At 34.1% G+C, this 19,097-nt stretch overlaps 3 protein-coding genes across 4 annotated transcripts; 2 read left to right on the forward strand and 1 right to left on the reverse strand.

The window, feature by feature from the left end:
- Positions 1-208: 208 nt before the first annotated feature.
- Positions 209-3,405, reverse strand: LOC111405363 (biotin carboxyl carrier protein of acetyl-CoA carboxylase 1, chloroplastic-like). Its single transcript, XM_023034195.1, has 7 exons — positions 3,051-3,405; positions 2,186-2,239; positions 1,928-2,085; positions 1,549-1,861; positions 1,209-1,280; positions 633-698; positions 209-528 (listed from the first exon to the last, which is right to left on the reverse strand). Exons 1-7 carry the CDS (start codon positions 3,210-3,212, stop codon positions 505-507), a joined length of 849 nt encoding a protein of 282 aa, XP_022889963.1. The 5' UTR covers positions 3,213-3,405; the 3' UTR covers positions 209-504.
- A 288-nt stretch (positions 3,406-3,693) lies between these two features.
- LOC111405366 (thioredoxin F-type, chloroplastic-like) lies at positions 3,694-5,303 on the forward strand. Its single transcript, XM_023034198.1, has 3 exons — positions 3,694-4,042; positions 4,848-4,947; positions 5,025-5,303. Exons 1-3 carry the CDS (start codon positions 3,732-3,734, stop codon positions 5,157-5,159), a joined length of 546 nt encoding a protein of 181 aa, XP_022889966.1. The 5' UTR covers positions 3,694-3,731; the 3' UTR covers positions 5,160-5,303.
- Positions 5,304-10,373: 5,070 nt separating this feature from the next.
- Positions 10,374-18,796, forward strand: LOC111405364 (aspartic proteinase-like protein 2). 2 transcript variants are annotated; one of them, XR_002704775.1, is made up of 11 exons: positions 10,374-11,116; positions 11,950-12,079; positions 12,188-12,435; positions 12,629-12,853; positions 13,636-13,798; positions 13,941-14,014; positions 16,106-16,196; positions 16,286-16,361; positions 16,825-16,896; positions 17,751-17,822; positions 18,349-18,796. XR_002704775.1 is itself a non-coding variant. In XM_023034196.1 (10 exons), the coding sequence occupies exons 1-10, from the start codon at positions 10,890-10,892 to the stop codon at positions 18,495-18,497; spliced, it is 1,455 nt and encodes a 484-aa protein (XP_022889964.1). In that variant the 5' UTR covers positions 10,376-10,889; the 3' UTR covers positions 18,498-18,796. The 2 variants fall into 2 exon arrangements, 1 of the variants encoding a protein (XP_022889964.1); XM_023034196.1 differs by lacking the exon at positions 17,751-17,822 and having other exon boundaries at positions 10,376-11,116.
- The last annotated feature ends 301 nt before the right edge of the window (positions 18,797-19,097 follow it).

Here is a 19,097-nt window from a genome sequence, read left to right on the forward strand (position 1 = left end):
GTAGAGAGATGTACATTATTTATTATACGTAACAAAGTTCACATCTGTGCAAACTTGTTTTTTTTCTAGTAAACTGCCAATTGCTTTTAGGAGAAAAAAGTTTTATATTTCTTGGACACATACTCATTTTCGCTTATGAGTTTTGTTCGATGGGGTCATACTCGTATACTCTCGTTCTCATGAAGTTCTCTGGGATTTGTGAAGGAAATTTTTCCTCTGCATTCCAAAACTCTATCCAACTTAATGAAATGAATTAGTATACATTGTAGCAAAAGAAATATTTCAACAAATTCTAATACAAGTAAAGAAAGGAATTTATTGGAGACCTTCATTTCCAATTTTAACTATAATCTCATTCCCAGCAGAACACGTCCCCTGGGATTAAAAAGCATGCCGCGACCCCCCTTAATTATAAGACTGGCCATCTTATTCCTTAGTACTGCCCCCTTAATTATAAGACTGAACATCTTATTCCCTAGTACTGCGCTTTTAACTCTGCCCGCTCTATGGTTCAATCAAAAACAGAGGCTGTAAACAGGTGAAAGAAAAATCAGGACACAATTAAAGTGGAAAGATTAAAATAGCATATCACTTATGCCATCAACCAACAATGATTAGACCAGAGAACTCACAGTGTCAACACTGACAGGCTTGCCATCTTCTACAAATATCTCCACAATTGTTCCCGACTGATCAGCCTACGCACGCAGAGAAAAAGAGTGAGGAAATTATTCAGACCATATAGTGTCATCTTGCAGCTGATATATGGCATAAATTATGATGCTGGAAAAACATGACCATGCCAATGCAGCTATTCAGGGTATCGACTAGTGTTTGCTATAGGGTTGCACTTTATGATTATATAACCATGTAATGATGCGAATGCAGAGAGATGTGAAGCCTCGAATTTTGAAAGAAGAAATAAGACACTGAAATAGTCTAAACTGGGGTAAAGCCAATGACAAGAAATTTTTTTCTGAGCATTTATTGTAGACACGATTAAAGTCAGGAAAGACATGAAAGAAATTGAACATGCTCAACTTAGTCCTGATACATCTAATGTGAAGATTCAGACACTAAAGGCAATCAGTTAACGGAGATGGATCACAAGCAACAAGCAACAAAAAGATCAAAAAGCAAAATTGAGGAAGAAACAGCAAGCAACAAGTAAAACTGCAGAGGTGCTGCAGATTAAAAAAATTGCTTACTTCGATTTCATTCATCAATTTCATGGCCTCGATGATGCACACAACTTGTCCTTTCTGCACTTTGTCCCCAACCTGCATGAGTGCATCATGTTAGCTCCAGAGAGAGAGACACTAATGTGCACACACAAAGAGAGAGGCATATTGGTACTTTGATGCGACTTTTCAAGTATCATCTAATCAGACACACGTGAATTACTCATGTGTTGATGTGAAACTTTGGAGAGAAAGCACTACTTCGGAATTTCTAACCAATAAATTGACACATACATCTACCATAAAAATATAAATCCGTTCCTATTTTCATTTTTTCTTTTTCCCTCATCAAATTTATGTCAATTACCTTCATGAATGGTGGTTCACCAGGTGCCGGACTTCTGTAGAATGTGCCTGCCATGGGGCATTTAAGTGGGGAAAGAAATGAACTTGATTTCTTCACTTCAGGTGCAGAACGGCCTGGGGTTGGTGCAGGAGAGGATGCTGGAATTGGTGCTGGAGAAGGTGCAGGGAGTGACGGCAGTACAGCAGACTGAGAGTGTGATTGCATCATTGTAGCAGACGTAGGAGGTGGAGGCAACGCCTCCTTTTTACATATATAAAGTTCACAGTCAAGCTGTTTTGTTTGGAGTTCCACAATATCCTTAGAATCTACTAGCCTGAAAGGTAGAACAATATATAACCTCGTGTATTCAAGAAAAATATAATCATATCAGCATGCATACTTTACAAGACTAGCAACTTGAGTAATAAACTCGGATATCGATTCTTCTGAGGCCAAAGCGGGAGGGTCAGTTGATGGATTGGCATCTTTGGCTTCTGGTGATACTTCTGCTTTCGCAGGAGTACTTGCTGCAGCATTTGAGTTTCCATTGACAGCAACCTTAAAGGCAACAGATGGTACCAAAAGAGTTTCGACAATAGATCGAAAATTTGAAAATTTTAAAAAAAACTCTCGAAAGTAACTGTTAAGAGAACCTCACCTCATTTAATTTAGCTCTCACCAAACAGAAACACTTCCAATCAGACTGCAAACCCTATAAAATGGAAATTAATTCCCCATATGAGAATTATAAGGATGACCATGGAGAAATGTAAATTGGAATATGATTTGATTCCCAGAGTTGAAATAAGATGTACACGATAAGATTTAAGTTTCCAAGGAAGAGAAATAAAGAATAATTTTATCATGCAGTATGGATCTTGTTGCTTTAAGTAAAATGAATTTCAAAAATTTTCAAAATATAACTTTCAGGCAAAGAGCTCTCCTCACATATAACATGAGGTGATGCAGCTAGGAAGTTAACTAGCCAAGTCTTTGTGCTCCTATCGCAATGGTGTGGGGGCATATAAGGCTGTTGCCGCTCAAGCTCTAAATCAAGTACTCCTGCTATACTCCAATTCAGTTTTTCATTTTTACTCCATTCAAAAAATAAATAAATAAATAAAAAATGCCATAATATTTTTCCTCAAAAATATGAAAGTTTCGTGAAGGTACCCCAACCCACATTTCAGCTTAATCTATTTAGTATTATATATATTTTTTTTACAATTTAACTAACATTTTTCAATAAAAATAGAATCTCTTTTCTAGCTCTAACTCACAGGCAGCAGAAAAGCAATAATATAGAAAGATAAGAAAGAAAGAAAGAAAAAAGGCCTAATATAAACATATTTTCTATAATTATGCAGATTCTGAAAAGAGAAAATCGAGACCCGATCTCATAAATCAAATCACAAAATTGTGCATGAAATTAACTGTATTCTTTTGCGAATGTTTTACAAAACCATAATTATTACACAACTAAAATAGAGAGAGATAGATATCGAGACAAATTTCAAGTGTACCTTGGAGGAAAACCGGAGCTTGGGCTTGGAAGAGAGCCGAAATGAGACCTTATTAGGGCGTGATCCATGGAATAAATGGCAACGGCAAACTGGTGAATAATTGGATTTCTGTCTATTCTCCGTCACGCACGCTGCCGTAGCTGGTCGAAACGACGATGCCATTGTTATCACTGCACTCAGAGAAGACTGGAAAACGAACAGAGGGAAGAATATTAGTATCTTCAGAACAGTGAGGGTTTGTTGGTATGGTGTAAAACAGTGTAGTGAGTGCGTGAACTGCGTGTCTATTGATGGAATCCGCGTGAGGAGAAGAAGCCAGTGCGGTATATCGATGATACCAAAGCGAGAATTTTTTATTTTAATTTATTTTTTATTTTTATGTGGAGATGACAGTTGTAGCTGTAGCTGTTCATGATTCTGTCCACTGAAACGATGTCGTTTTTTGAAGCCGTTGACAATCCCCAATATTTGAATTTCAATATTGGAGAGAGAGAATTTGGGTGGGCCCAGCACCTGATTTTCGTCTGTTAGTATTCGAGTCGAAATCATAAAAACACCCAGGAATATTCGCACAAAAATGACAGATCTGGAGGGTAATTTAGTCATTTAAATATCAAAACAATCTATCCATACCAGTTGCCGTGGCCGACTAGCCGTTCAATTTTAATTCACATAGAATCAATGTCTCTACAGGTGCAAGTATTCAGGGCACCACCTAGGAATTTGGTCGGTTCAGCGGCGCAATATTCCGCATCATCATGGTCCACAAAACACTCCCTTGGCGGCGTTCCAGGTGATTATAGCCACGTGACGATTAAGAGAGAAGAAAGACATCAGTGCATGGGCTGCTTCAGAGTCAAGGCCAACTTGGACGACGCCGCCGGTGCTGTTACAGCGTTGGGTCAAGTAACGGAGCTCACTAAGGATACCTTTTGGCCGATTGTTAAAGCCGCTGGTGATAAGGCTGTCGTCCTCGATATGTACACTCAGTGGTATCTCCACCATCCATTCTATTTTCTGATTTTCTAGTTTCCATTATAGTACGTAAAATGAAAGTAATTAAATCAGAAGGCGACCGATATGAATTTCGATCGAGAAACTTATAAGTTATTTTGTTTGCAATTTGAGATTGTTAGTTTTGCGTGATAAGGTTTTGGAGACTTTCCAAGTCGGGAAACTCGCGTTATAATTGAGTGAATAGGCAGAGAAAGAACCGAGTGGAATGAGCATAAAGCAAAAACTGAGAGGGGGAAACCATCGTTTTAGGACAATGATTCTTCATGTTCAAGTCTTGATTTTCCTGGAGTTTTCTTCTTTTGGTAGTGATTTCTTCTTGTATACCTATTTGTTTCCAACAGAGATTGCTTCTATAAACAAGTTTGAATTAATTATGATATATTTGGTGATAATTTGGAATTATGTATACAGTAGATAAAGAAGTATATAGCTGAAATTGATGGGAGAGAGATTGGGCGGATATTGCATTATTCTAGTGCAATTAAAACTTTAGTATTTTTTTTTGGTAGCGCATCAATAGACTAAACTACTTCGGCATGCTATTATTTGCACTTGCACCAAACTACTCATCTAAAAGCTTAAGCAGTTGGAGACAGGGCACATTTGTTTATTTAAACTTTGTTTTAAGCAATGCTAACTCCAACATGATAGCTGGACTAATGTTTCACGCGCTTGAGTTATTTGGTATTCCTTTAGGATGAACATTGTCTTTGCTCCCATGATAAAATGGCTAGACTAATGTTTCTCCTGATTTCGGGATATATAACCTTCAACTTTCAGGTGTGGTCCATGCAAGGCGATGGCTCCAAAATTCCAACAATTATCAGAGAAGTATCTTGATGTTATCTTCCTAAAGTTGGACTGTAACCACGAAAACAGGGTTTGTGGCAATTTTACTTTTCTTCTATATAATCTCTCTCTTCAGAGGATCTTATCAGATATATATTTGGTTTGCAGCCACTGGCTAAGGAGTTGGGACTTAAGGTGGTTCCTACGTTCAAAATATTTAAGGATGGCAAAATTGTCAAAGAAGTTACCGGAGCCAAATTTCATGATTTAGATGGTGCCATAGTGAATGCAAGATCCAGTTAGTGTTCCTTTCTTTTGCTTTCTTGATGTAACTTGTCGATAATATTGTAACATATGAATTCCTTTGGATCAAAGTGATTCAAGAAAAACAAGCGTATTGTTTTGAATCAATGATTATCAATAAAGTCATATAAAGTTAAACCAACAGTTCAAGTATATGCAAGAAACAAATATTCATCACAATGACCAATTTGTTATGATTCTACTAAAATATGTTATTACCTCAGAGCCTAGAAATAAAGGGGGGGAAAATCCTCGCTGGGTTTCATATGGATGATGTATACTAGAGTCTGATTGCTTTCGAAGGACTTTTTCCTCTGAATCATTGACTTCCAAAATAGTTCTAAAACCATTTTCTTTTCATTAGACGAAAGCAATTGCTTTGATTTGATGTCAACGATGAAGTCCACCCTGAAAACCACCAATTGACTCATTAGAAATCGCCTTGATAGCATCATTCCAAGACAATCGATGAGTCTCCACCACATTTCTCCAGTTATGTCACCATCTTACCCTGTCAGGTTCCTGGAATTGTATAGTTCGCCGAAAATTTGCATTTGGTCCAATAAACAGGGTGAGGTTCACACTCCCATAGCATACTGCATTATCTTCCATCACATTACGAACTACGAAGCTAGAGATTGAAGAAAGATGAAAGTTTTGCCACTGATATCATTGGGATTAATGTCTGTTTAGAGCACGAACATAAAAGGCTTGTATTTAGAATCTGGGATTAGCATCTTGAAAATGCAAACTGATCAAGATGATAAGGATTGGAAAACCTACTACGCAAGTGCATATGCAAATGCCTTTACCTGCGCCCGAGCCCGAGCCCAAGCCCGTGCCCGTGCCCATGTCAATCCCAATTCTTATTCTTGTTAAGAGACTTATACGTGATTTGTATGTGTGGCCATGTTGATTAAATTACATGCTCAACTCAACTTAGAGCCTAATGAAATTGGAAAATGAACTATGGCTTGAGAAAAAACTTTGAAGTAACTTTATCTTAATTGCTAGATCTTGTGCTATACTAACCATTTTGCATAACAGTATTTTAGTCATATCTGAGTTCACATTCTAGCTTGATGCATGCCTGGAGAAGTGTGATCTGGTTAATCTTATCAGGGAACAATAGTCACAATACTCAGTATCCATTTAAGAATAACAAATTAATGGATGGTGCCACGTGACAGATTGTAAAGGAAAATGTACACGAGGATACATGTAGCATAATTCATTAATGGTTGCCTACTCATTAGTAAACACAAACTAGTTGATAGACACTAAAACTTGTGTTTTATAGTGCCATATAGTTTCAAATTCCAGTTGTAGTACTGATTTGTATATGCAGATTTAGTTTAAATATGCTAAAACTCGCGTATTGTAGTACTGTACATGCTGTTTTTTATTCTTAAATCTCTCTATTGTTAATTTAACATGTGGTTAATCATGATACTGTAATGTGGAACTATTCTTGGTTTTTGGATTCTCGTGTTTTTGAGTTCATAATGTACAGATACAGGATTACCATATTTATTTACAGTTTGTTAAGGTCCCTTTTGATCCTCAATCTTTATTGAGATGTCTCCGAATTAGTTTATTGCGAAAACGAGTGTCAAAAACTATGTGAAGCTGCAATATTTAGAGCAACAAGGAAGTGGAATATGAATAAATTGACTTGGGAACTTTCTATATGGGTTCGTAAGTACTTATCAGTTACTGGCATTTAGCTGAGAATTGAGACAATTAAAAGTATTTTCATCCAATTAAAAAAAAAAAAAAAAAAAAAAAGGCCATGGATGCGAACCTCTCAAATTTTGGCTATTTTTCAAAATAGTGTGTCGAAATTGGCCATTTTTCAAAATTTCCTCTTGCTTGATTCGGATTGTTCACATCTACTTCCTCGAGTAAGAAAGACAACTATTTCAATTACAATGAAGATATGACTATTGTTCATCTTGCCTATCAAAATAAGGCAGCTTAAAGTAACTTCTACGAAAATTGAAAAATCGCTTTCTTATGTTTTTTTTTGTGCGTTTGCTTTTAGAAAAGGTTTTTCATCCATAAGATTGATATGATTTCATTAAAACAATCAAAATTAACATGATTAGTTAATATAAACATGTGATCATCAATCAATCTTCAATAAACTAGACAATAAATGAAGCGAAGAGTATATAAATACATCGAGTGAACGAAGATAAATATGCACAATAAAACTTTAATAACCTAATCATGGCTATGAAGCTCATTAGCTTTCACGTATAAATTGCTTTTCAATATATTTCATCAGCTTGTAACTCTTTTTCAGATTTAATTTTACCTCAAAAATAGGGAAGTTCTTTTGCCAAGATTACGAGGAGAATTATTCTTCAGAATAGAATATTTTTTCAATTAAAATTAATTGTTGACTTTTGAATATTTTTTTAAGCTTTTCCAAACAAGCACCTAATTTTGTTTAAAGAGTCTCAAAATAAGAGATTTGAATCAAAATTGTAATCGTTGATTTGTTTTTACAAGTACTTTTCCAAGAATTTATACAATTAGGTTAATATTAAATGTGGACAGAAACAAATTTATAATAAAAAGAGTACGAATCTCAATAAATATCTTAATAATAAGAGTATAGGTATAAAACTACGTAATTTTTTTCATTTAAAATAAAACATATATGTATTATTAAATTTCAATAAATGAGATTGGACTTCGAGTCACTGATCTAATGAGCTAAACCTTGATATATTGATACACAAAGTCAACATGTGATAATCGATCAAGATTTAATTATTTTCAATCTTCAATAAATTAGACAATAAACGAAGCGAAAAATATGTACTTCAATATCTTTCATCAACTTGTAACTTATTTTTTGTTTTAATTACCTCAACATTAGGGAAGTTCTTTTGCCAAGATTAGGAGAATTATTCTTGAGAATTGAGTTTTTTTTTTCAATTAAAATTAATTATTGATTTCTGACTTTAACTTTTTAATAATTTTTAAGCTTATGCAAACTAAGCACTTAATTTTGTTTATGTGCATTGAATCAAAATCATTGATTGTTAATTTTTTAATAATTTTTAAGCTTATGCAAACTAAGCACTTAATTTTGTTTATGTGCATTGAATCAAAATCATTGATTGTTAATTTTTTAATAATTTTTAAGCTTATGCAAACTAAGCACTTAATTTTGTTTATGTGCATTGAATCAAAATCATTGATTGTTAATTTTTTAATAATTTTTAAGCTTATGCAAACTAAGCACTTAATTTTGTTTATGTGCATTGAATCAAAATCATTGATTGTTAATTTTTTAATAATTTTTAAGCTTATGCAAACTAAGCACTTAATTTTGTTTAAGTGCATTGAATCAAAATCATTGATTATTTTTACAAAGAATAATGTTATTTGCAGTCGCTCACTGCGGCAGTCGCCCTACGTGACATACACATGGCAGGTGGTTATTTGATGCATTAATGAATAAAAAAAGCTACCACATTAATGCATCAAATAATTACCTGCCATGTGTATGCCACGTAGGACGACTACCGCAGTGAGCGACTGCAAATAGCATTACTCATAAAAAAAATTTGATTCACATAATAAGGCTCTAAAAAAGAACTTCTTTTCTTCATAAAATTAATTTTGCCTTTAAAAACAATCAACATATATAGGTGCAAACCTAAAATTTCGGCTAATACTATTACCAATCAAGATTTCAACAGCCTCCAATAATTCGTCATAACTCATAAAAGCCACCAGCGTAACTGTGTTTATGATTTTTTTTTTTTTTTTTTTTTTCTTTTAATCTTTTCGAAGAAGTGTAAAAAGTTAGTCGCTCTCGTTTGAGATGACTAAGTCTCCGTTTGGTAAAATCTATAATTTTAAATTGTCAAAATTCATTTTTAATCATGCACTTCAATAGATATTAATACAATTAGCTTAGTATTAAAAGTGGGGGGAAACAAACTCGTAATAAAAAGATAAATTTATATGTATCACATAAAAAGCTATTCTCTTAAATTTCAATAAATGAGATTAGATTTCAAGTCACCGATCTAATGAACTAGATCTTGATATCTTCATATAAAAAGTCAACATATGATAATCGATGAGGATTTAATTATTTTCAATCTTCAATAAACTAGACAATAAATGAAGCGAAATATATATAATTACATCGAGTAAATGAAGCTAAATATACACAATAAACTTAAATAACCTAATCAAGATTATGAAGTTCATTACTTCCACATATAAATTGCTTCTTCAATATCTTTCGTCAACTCGTAACTCATTTTCTGTTTTAATTACCTCAACATTAGGGAAGTTGTTTTGCCAAGATTAGAAGGAGAATTATTCTTGAGAATTGAATTTTTCTTTTTCTATTAAAATTAATTGTTGAATTTTGACTTTAACTTTTGAATAATTTTTTAAGCTTTTGCAAACAAAGCACTTAATTTTTGTTTAAAGTGTCTCAAAATAAGAGCTTTGAATCAAAATCGTTGATTGTTTTTCAAAATACTTTTCCAAGAATTTTTACAATTAGATTAGTATTAAGTGTGGGCAGAAATAAATTTATAAATAAAAGAGAGTGAATCTCAGTAAATGTCTTAATAACAAGCTCTTGTTTGGTCCCCATTAATTTTCATTCCATTACATTTCATTTTTCTCTCTTCTATTTTCAATCACACAATTTTCCATAAAATAATGTTATACGTAAATCGAAAACTTTTCCTACTTTTTCAACCACTCATTTTTCAAAAAATACTATTCCATACATTTTCATTACCCCAAAATGGGGCCAAAGGGGGGCTAAGAGTGTAGTTATAAAACTACGTAATTTTTGTTTTCACTTATAATAAAAAATATATGTATTATGTAAAAGGTTATTCTCCTAAATTTTAATAAATGAGATTTGGCCCCATTGAATTTTCATTCCATTACATTTTATTTTTCTCTTCTATTTTCAATCGTACAATCTTCCATAAAATAATATTACACGTGAACTAAAAAATTTTCTTTCTTTTTCAACTATTTATTTTTCAAAAAACTACTACTCCTTCCATTTTCATTTTAAAAAAATGGGGGCAAAATGAAAGCTTGATTTCAAGTCACTGTTCTAATGAACTAGACCTCGATATCTTAATTTTTATCATTGACCTCCTCAATACTCACTAGTATAACGAAGATTTGGAAATAAAAACTCAAAAACTTCGAGAATTTTCATTAATCAATTCTGGCAGAAACTGAGGAACGCGAAAGTAGAAACCTTAGACAATTGTCATGTGTGTATCTCTCTAGAAATGGATAGAAAGGTAGATACAGCGACCACATCGTGATGTACAGAACCTTCTCTTCTCCTGCTTTTCAAACGCAAAAAAAAACACACATATACGCACGTTCCTTTTCAGGTAAAACATCTCGCCCCACGCGGGGAGAGATCTTTCCAAGAATTCACCTTAATTTTGGCTTCAGGTTTATTATAACTTATCGTATAATCTATTTTTTAAGAACTATGTCCTTTTTCCGTTAATTTCGCTTTCTCATTGTTTTGAACTCAAATTTCTTTTGCCCTCTTTCTTACGGACCTTCCAAGTCCACCCCTTTTCGTTCTGCCCAAAAACCCACAAATAAATTATATAATTATAGAAGATTTTTTTTTCTGGACGTTGTTTCTATTTACTCGTCCAAGAATTCAGTAAGTTGTTCATCGTTTAATTGAATGTTGTGGTGATGGATCTGAGAAGGCGTATATTTTTACTTTTGCTATTGTTCTCGGTTCAATTGATTTGCTTGGTGAAGGGGAATATTGTATTTAAAGTTCAACATAAATTCGGAGGGCGTGGGGCGGGGCGATCAGCACTTACTTCATTTCGGGCGCATGATTCGTTCCGGCACGGCAGAATGCTGGGAGCGGTTGATTTGCCTTTGGGCGGCAACGGCCAGCCCACCGACGCTGCGTATGTTTTGACTTTTATTTGTTTGTGGATGGATTGGGTTTTATGTTTGACTGAATTTGAATTTTGGGAAAAATTTATTTAAATTTGGTTTGAATCATTTGAATTTGAATTCCGAAGGCAGGTTTGATTACCTGTATTTTTATGATTAATGCTGTGAATTAGTTTGAGGGCCTTACACGTCTGTTCAAATCCAGCTCATTTTTGTTGTCTTGATCCTGCTTTAGCATCAAGGAAGAATTTTGTTGCTGGGCTGTCCTTATTCTTCCTTTCCTGTATGTCATAATTTGTATTTAAATGTATGGAGAATATTTTCTTATGACTCCTGCTTGAATAAAATTGGATTAAGCGACAACTCCAATTTACTGGATTTATTTTTCCTTGCACGGTCCCACTTTCGAGGCTCACATTTAATGGAAGTATACTGTATACTCTAATATACCTATCATAATTTGCTAGAAAAGTTTGTGAAATTTACTTATATTACTTATATGTGTGAATCCATTTCCATTTGCTTTCCAGCTCTAATGGTAGTTAGTGTTAGTCGGTTTATCTATTCATAGTGGTTATAAGTTAGTTTGGCCGCTACATAGCTCATTGGAGAGATGATGTAAAGTTGCACCAATTCTACTTCTTTTCTTTTTCTGCATCTAACTTGCATTAACCATGTTAAACTGCAAGAATTTTATTTCCAAAACAGAAGTGTATGTGATGTAACTGAAAGTTGAAAACTCTAGTTGAACTTGAGCCTCGATATTTCTAACAGGTTAGAAGACGAGAAATATACACATATGCATGTTATTGGTCTCAATTGGCTATATGATTAACTGATGCAGGCTCTATTACACAAAACTTTCAATTGGAAATCCTTCCAACGACTATCATGTCCAGGTCGATACGGGAAGTGACATTCTGTGGGTGAATTGTGTTGGCTGTGATAAGTGTCCTACGAAAAGCGACCTTAAAGTATGTTGCTTCTTCTCATTTCGATGCAACCTCTTTATCATAAGGATTAGAATTCGAGTGAAACTGGAAGGAACGGCTTATTAATATTATTTTTTTCCCATGGAACAGATAGCTTTGAAGCAGTATGACTTGAAGGCCTCCTCAACTGGAAAGGCAGTTACTTGTGATCAAGATTTTTGCTCCGCTATGTTTAATGGTCAAGATCCAGATTGCAAGGTGGGAGCTTTCTGTGACTATGCTGTTACTTATGGAGATGGGAGCAGAACAGAGGGATATTTTGTTAGAGATGACATCAAACTTGATGAAGTGACTGGAAACCTGCAGACCTCATCCATGAATGGGTCCATAGCATTTGGGTTAGTCCTCGTTGTCCTCATTTCTGACATGGAGTCTTCTACCTTGGTCTGTGACTAATATTACTCTGCCACGTGAAACTGCTTTATACATTTACAAATGGCCTAGCAAGTTTAGCTCTTCAATATTAAACATATTATGTGCATAAAAAGTATACACTGTTTCTGTAGCTTACATGTCTGTGATCCAAGATAGGTGCTCATCTAAACAATCTGGAGAGTTAGGTTCATCTTCTGAAGCAGTTGACGGGATTCTTGGTTTTGGACAAGCAAATACATCCGTGCTTTCGCAGCTTGCTTCGTCTGGGAAAGTGAAGAAAATATTTTCACATTGCCTGGATGGTGTCAAAGGAGGTGGCATATTTGCAATTGGACAAGTGGTCCAGCCAAAAGTAAAATCAACACCTTTGGTCCCTAATGAGTATGTAACTTTATGAATTGTAGAATAGTGAAGTTGTTTACAATAGAAATGTGCTATTAATGTTCAGTTAAATATACTGTGTACGTGTGGATCTTTTTCATCAAAGAACCATTCCAATTGTAGTTCAGGAACATATATATTACATTTTATAAGTTAATTGGAGAATCATTCAACATCATTACCGGGGAGATAGTGTTCTTTTAGTGGTGTTAAGAGTAGTTGTACATCTATTCTTTTAAGATGTTCAGCTTTTGGTGAGGATGCAATGAGAAAGAGTAAAAAACAATCAATTATAAGATGAGTGATTCCACAGTCAAAACTCAGATCCAAATTTGGTCATTGTATCTGGTTTCTAATACAGATCTCTGTTCGGAGAACTTTCTTTCTTTGAAATATGTGCCAATTTGAGATTCTAACTCCATTCAAATAATATAATCCAGCCCTTTTTTTGATAAAAGACCTGATCTTAAAATGCTATTGGCTGGGCGGTTATCTAAACATCTTTTATGGCCATCATTTTATAGAGTCAAAGTAGTAAATAATTTATGTGAAATTTTTCTAGGTATTTAAAAAATATTATCCGTCAGAAGTTTATTTCTTCAGTCATTATCATTGGAAATTACTTCTGTTAAATTTATTCTTCACGTAATGTCTTCTTGTATAAATAACAGCTTTTTGTTTTATTTTTGCTAGATGTACCCTTCATGTAATGTCTGTATAATGTCATGTTTTTGTTCTTAACCATCTGTTTGTCTTTAATGTAAGTCTTCTTACTATCTTAGGGCACATTATAATGTTGTTCTGAAGTCAGTTGAGGTGGGTGGTGGTTCTCTAGACCTTCCAACAGATTTGTCTGGCCCTGGTTCTCAGAGAGGGACAATAATTGATAGTGGTACAACCTTGGCCTATCTTCCAGATGAGATCTATGAACGGCTTATGGAAAAGGTGTGTCCAATACTTCAAGCCTTGCTATTCCATAAATTTATCTTAAAATTAAGGTCTTACATAGCATACATTTTTTCATCGATCTAATCTATATATTTGTGTATCTTCTCTTTCTCTCCCCTCCCACCCTCCCTCCCGCTAGGTGATGGAACGGCAACCTAATCTAAAAACTCAAATAGTTGAGCAGCAGTTCAAGTGCTTTGATTACAGTGGGAAGTAAGGCTCCTCAGTTAATTCCTCTCTCTCTCTCTCTCTCTCTCTCTCTCTCTCTCTCTCTCTATATATATATATATATATATATATATATTTGTGTACTTTTGTATTGTGTTAATCGGTATAATAATAGTGGTAAGACAGCTGTGATTGAAAATATGTATGGCGAAGAATGTTATGCTTAACCATATTTCTATTGTCAAATTATACTTCAGGTCCTTTTCCCTGTGTCTGTTCCACTGACAATTGAACTCCCTCTGATGGCTTGAGGTTTCCTTGGAAATCATGTATAGATTCCCCTAGAGATGAGTTCAGTGTATATATATTTGTACCTTTGGACTTCAGAATTAGTTTTTCTGATCTGATCTATTTTTTGATGTTTGACTTGGACATTCAACTGTATAAAATGTCTCTTTAAGTTGGATTCACAAGCTTCTATGGTTACTATGAAGATTGGTTGGAAATCAGAATATGGAGAAAAGTTGGAAGTTATAGAAAAAGATAATTTAGTCTATTGTAGAAGTATTCATGATTCTTAATGATGATCTTCTTTTCAAGGTTGCTACTCTTTTTGGGGGTAAAGAAGTCATAATCATGGCAGTTATGATCATTGTCCTTTTGATTCTTTCAAAATCGTGAAAAGCTCTAAGAACATGATATCATGTCATCACAGGCACTTGTATTCTCGAGTGCTGGTGAAAGTAATAGCGCATTCCACTCTTTCTTGTCTAACTGCATGATAAGTTGGGATGGGAGCTTGGAAAAATATGGAAACTCAAGCTGCATTCAACATAAATTTGTTAGTATGCTATAAAACAGGCTGAGAGGAATATGAACTTGGTATGTTGGATTATTTCAATTTAGGCTTCGGAATGCTGAGGATCAATAAAGTTATCCAAATTTCCGAAACATGTTTGCCAAAGAATTGAGAGCTACTAGTATTGAATATGGAAATGTGTTTCGATCGAAAGAAACACATGGGGAGTGGACGAAGGATTTTATTTGTAATAAAATTGTTGTCATCAAAATTTTCATGGCATATTTGGACGCAGAAAATCTATTTCATCAATCATCATTGCATGGATAACTCAGCAAATGGCATTTAAAAATTGTGTCATTTCTGATTTTTAGTACTAGTATTGGAAGAATATAGAAATATTTTTAAAAACTCCTACTCATATCATTATCATATCCACCCAAGGTTAGTATGAGCAATCCAAAAATCTTTAATAGTTAATCAGGAATTTTTATTTTATTTTTCCTTTTGAGTTTTAAGATCTTAATTGCTTCCTTTTGATTTGCCCAAGTCTCTTGAAACTTTATCATCAAAACAGATCAACGAGCAAGGTTGATAGTGTCACACTTTTGGCTCATTACTTTTAGTTTAAAAGTGAAGGCTTGACGTATGCCTACGGTTTCTGAAAATAAAGTTCTAAATAGGGGATGTTGCTCACTGTGTATCTTCGTTGGCTATCTATGGCAAATGGTAGGGTGTCAATTAGATTGGTCAGTTTTAACTTTTAATAAACAACCTGTCTATCAGTCGATGTCTCAAGATAAGTCCAATGTGCTTGATATAACATTTTGTATGGAGTTCTGTTTTAATTAACATCCTGTCCTTTTGACTGTCAAAATGTGTTTTGTGATAATTAACATTTTACAGAAGATGGTCATATAAATATGGCATCCGACTAAATATAGAAACACAAGCTCTGTTTGACAATAAACATGGATACCTGCATACAGAAAGTCTATTGAATTGCAAGATCGTCGTCAAGATGTTGGGCTTAACTTTACTATTTGTCTGATGTAAAAATATTGTCAAAGACTCTAAAGATGGTCATAAACTTTAGCTTTCTTCAGTTTCTTGTTTTGTATTTGCGCGTACACTTATCTGAATTGACTTTGCTCCATAGAAATACTTCTCTGATAATTAAGTTTACTAATTTCACATTCAATATGAATAGCACGATGCCATTATCTTGGTAGCAAGACAAAAATCGTTCAATTGAACATTAATTTATTAAGCAATTAATTTACTTTGTTCATGATTGTGATATCTGAACTAATTCTAGGTGTCACGTGTTTGTGCAGTGTCGATAATGGATTTCCAGTTGTCTCTTTTCATTTTGAGGACTCACTTTCTTTGACGGTTTATCCCCATGAATATCTATTCAAAATTAGTGTAAGCAAGCTGGAACATATTTTGGATGTTAATTCATTCATTTGGTTTGCACATATTCCCTTGAGTACTTCCACTTCACGACTTTGCAGGATGAGGAGTGGTGTATCGGTTGGCAGAGCAGTGGAATGCAGACAAAGGATGGAAAGGAAATAACCTTGTTGGGAGGTACATTTCAAGCTTTACAGATTATTTTAGTCTATTAGTGCACTTACTCTTGGGTAATGCTATCCAGATTTTACTATCTTTTTTTGCAGTAAGATCTGAGTTAGTAGGACTAGTTTTGAAATATGGACTTCCTCTCGTTCCTCGTTTATTTATTTCGGCTCCTCTCTTAACAGTAATGAGCCCCTATTTGAGCCCCATTGTCTAAAGTTCTTTTCAACTACACATTCTCCCAATAAAACATGCATGTAAACCCAAAACTTTTTCCTACTTTTTTAATTACACTTCCTCCAAAAATTCATTATTGCGCAACTCATTTAAAACAAAAAAGGGGGCTCAAACTTAGGATAAATCCACTCTCAAACTATGAAGTGGCAAGTAATTAAATGTGTCACAGTTGAACCAGATCATGAACAACTCGAATGGATATTGATTTAATTAATTTCTGAATTCTTTTTAAATGCAGATATTGTCTTATCAAACAAGCTCGTTGTGTATGATCTCGAAAATCAGACCATTGGATGGACAGAACATAACTGTGAGTTTCTAGTTCTTGCATTGCTTCTTCACTCACAATTTAATTTTTCTTCTCTTGAATTGATTGTCACATAATTTCTTTAGATCAGTGCTTTCGTTATAGTCCGATTGTGTTTGTACTTAAGCTGTCGGTACATAGTTTTCATTAGACCTGTTGTTATTATTAAAAGAAATGAAGGAATTCATGTATTTTTTACATATTAATAAATAACAAAATGAACAAAATTTTTTACAAATGAAGATATACTCACTGTATCACGAATTAAGCCCCCGTTTGGCCTCCATTTTTTGAAATGAAAATGGGTGGAATATTATTTTTTTTGAAAAATGAGTGATTGAAAAATAATGAAAAGTTTTTGATTTACGTGTAATAATATTTTATGGAAGATTGTGTGGTTGAAAATAGGAGAAAGAAAAATGAAATGTAATTTAATGGGGGCCAAACGGGGGCTAAATGGCTTCGTTCTGTTTCATAATTGGTGGATGGTTTTCATTTTTTTCTTTTTTTTTCTGAAAACATGTTTTGCATGGATTTTTTTTTTTTTAAACATATATCTTGTTTTCTCTGAAACTAATAAGCTAACAGAATAAGTCATTCGGTTCTGGTGGAAGGGGTATAAAGTAATCTTGGAGTAGAAGGATAGTTTTCATTCACTGTTTTGTTGATTAATAAAAATTGATAATGTACTAAATTTTGCTCAGAGCAGGATGCAATGTGTACAAATTAGAGTTCTGTTCCATACTCGGTACTTTTAGAATAGACAGCATAAAAACTGATTATGTATTATATGGATCAATGACGAGATCAAGAGAGCATGTATATACCTCATTGCCCTTTTCCCCACTAATCTACAGTGCTGTGAGGTTGCCTTGTGAAGTCCAGAGTTCTCCTTTGAACTATATAGACGAGAATAAGCTTTAAAAAAGGTATGCACAAGGACCAACCTTATAATTGTTAGATCGTAAATATTTTACATATGGTCAACAGGGTGGCTTGTCTATGTCTGTCTGCAATGACTTAGCTGAATTGAACCAAGTAAGATATCGTAGTGTCAATTATTATTACCAATCGACTCCTGTACCTGGACTAGGCAAATAACTTCTAGATTATGCCCCTGTTTGATTCCCATTAAATTGCATTCCATTACATTCTATTTCTCTCTCTCCTATTTTCAACCACACAATCTTCCATAAAATAATATTACACGTAAATCGAAAAATTTTCCTTCTTTTTCAACGACTCATTTTTTCAACAAAATATTATTCTCCCCATTTTCATTACCAAAAATGGGGGCCAAACAGGGGCTATATGTGGTTTACAGAGGCATTGGGCAATATGTTTTGTCTTCCGACATATTTTAGTTTGTGCCATTTGACTGTAAACTTTATGCTGCATGAAATTTTGATGAAGATGGCTCTTTCCTCAAAAGTCTTTTTGGTGTTTATCTCACAGGCTCTTCGAGCATCAAAGTTAGGGATGAAAAGTCAGGAAACAGTTATACAGTGGGCGCCCATGATATTTCTTCTTCTAGCATTCTGAGTAGAGGAAATATTATATCCTTCGTTTTGTTAATAGCCTTCCTGCTGAATTTGATCGATTGAGCCGTCGCAGCTAGTTTTTTTTCGATAATGTTTATCACAATTTGTTGGATGCTGATGGATTTGTTATTTGATTCTTTGAGTTCATAGTTAAAAATAGTTATTGGAATTATGAGAATTCCTATGATTCTTTGATTCCACCGTCTTGTTTTGTGTACTTGTCGACAAGAAAATATAGCAGATACTAAATCAGATGAACTGAAGAATTGTATACAATGTGACAAGGTAGTTCTTGATTTTTTATTTTTTTCCTTTCATTGTAATTATCAATTTACTTAATTATTGGCTTCGGTTTCTTGTTCGTGATCAGATGAATGGTGGTGTTTATGTAGTGTCTATCAATACGTGGCTATAGACGAGTCTATGAACACAAATGGACATGACTGTATACTCATAGAGCGGCAATTTTTAGTGTTATTGCTAAAACTGGATGGTGCTTGTTCATAGCGAAGCTGATCCCAACCCACATCTTTAAAGCAGGCCATGGTATAATAGTCGGGATAAAAGACAAAAACAGTGTAGAAATCATAGAAGTTGGATTTGTGTTTCAGTTTTTAGTTTTGGGTTCACTTTCGGTTGGTGTTTTTATTTTATTATTATTAT

Source organism: Olea europaea, chromosome 12 (assembly GCF_002742605.1).
Source record: "Olea europaea var. sylvestris chromosome 12, O_europaea_v1, whole genome shotgun sequence".
NCBI lineage: Eukaryota > Viridiplantae > Streptophyta > Magnoliopsida > Lamiales > Oleaceae > Olea > Olea europaea.

Coding starts and splice junctions, on each gene's coding strand:
- LOC111405363 (XM_023034195.1), bottom strand. CDS start 3,212: ATGGCATCGTCGTTTCGACCAGCTACGGCAGCGTGCGTGACGGAGAAT. Junction 1,862..1,927: donor CAAGTTGCTAGTCTTGTAAA/GTATGCATGCTG, acceptor TCTACCTTTCAG/GCTAGTAGATTCTAAGGATA. Junction 699..1,208: donor AATTGATGAATGAAATCGAA/GTAAGCAATTTT, acceptor CTGCGTGCGTAG/GCTGATCAGTCGGGAACAAT.
- LOC111405366 (XM_023034198.1), top strand. CDS start 3,732: ATGTCTCTACAGGTGCAAGTATTCAGGGCACCACCTAGGAATTTGGTC. Junction 4,043..4,847: donor CTCGATATGTACACTCAGTG/GTATCTCCACCA, acceptor TTCAACTTTCAG/GTGTGGTCCATGCAAGGCGA. Junction 4,948..5,024: donor ACTGTAACCACGAAAACAGG/GTTTGTGGCAAT, acceptor TTTGGTTTGCAG/CCACTGGCTAAGGAGTTGGG.
- LOC111405364 (XM_023034196.1), top strand. CDS start 10,890: ATGGATCTGAGAAGGCGTATATTTTTACTTTTGCTATTGTTCTCGGTT. Junction 16,197..16,285: donor AATATCTATTCAAAATTAGT/GTAAGCAAGCTG, acceptor ACGACTTTGCAG/GATGAGGAGTGGTGTATCGG. Junction 16,897..18,348: donor TGGATGGACAGAACATAACT/GTGAGTTTCTAG, acceptor TTTATCTCACAG/GCTCTTCGAGCATCAAAGTT.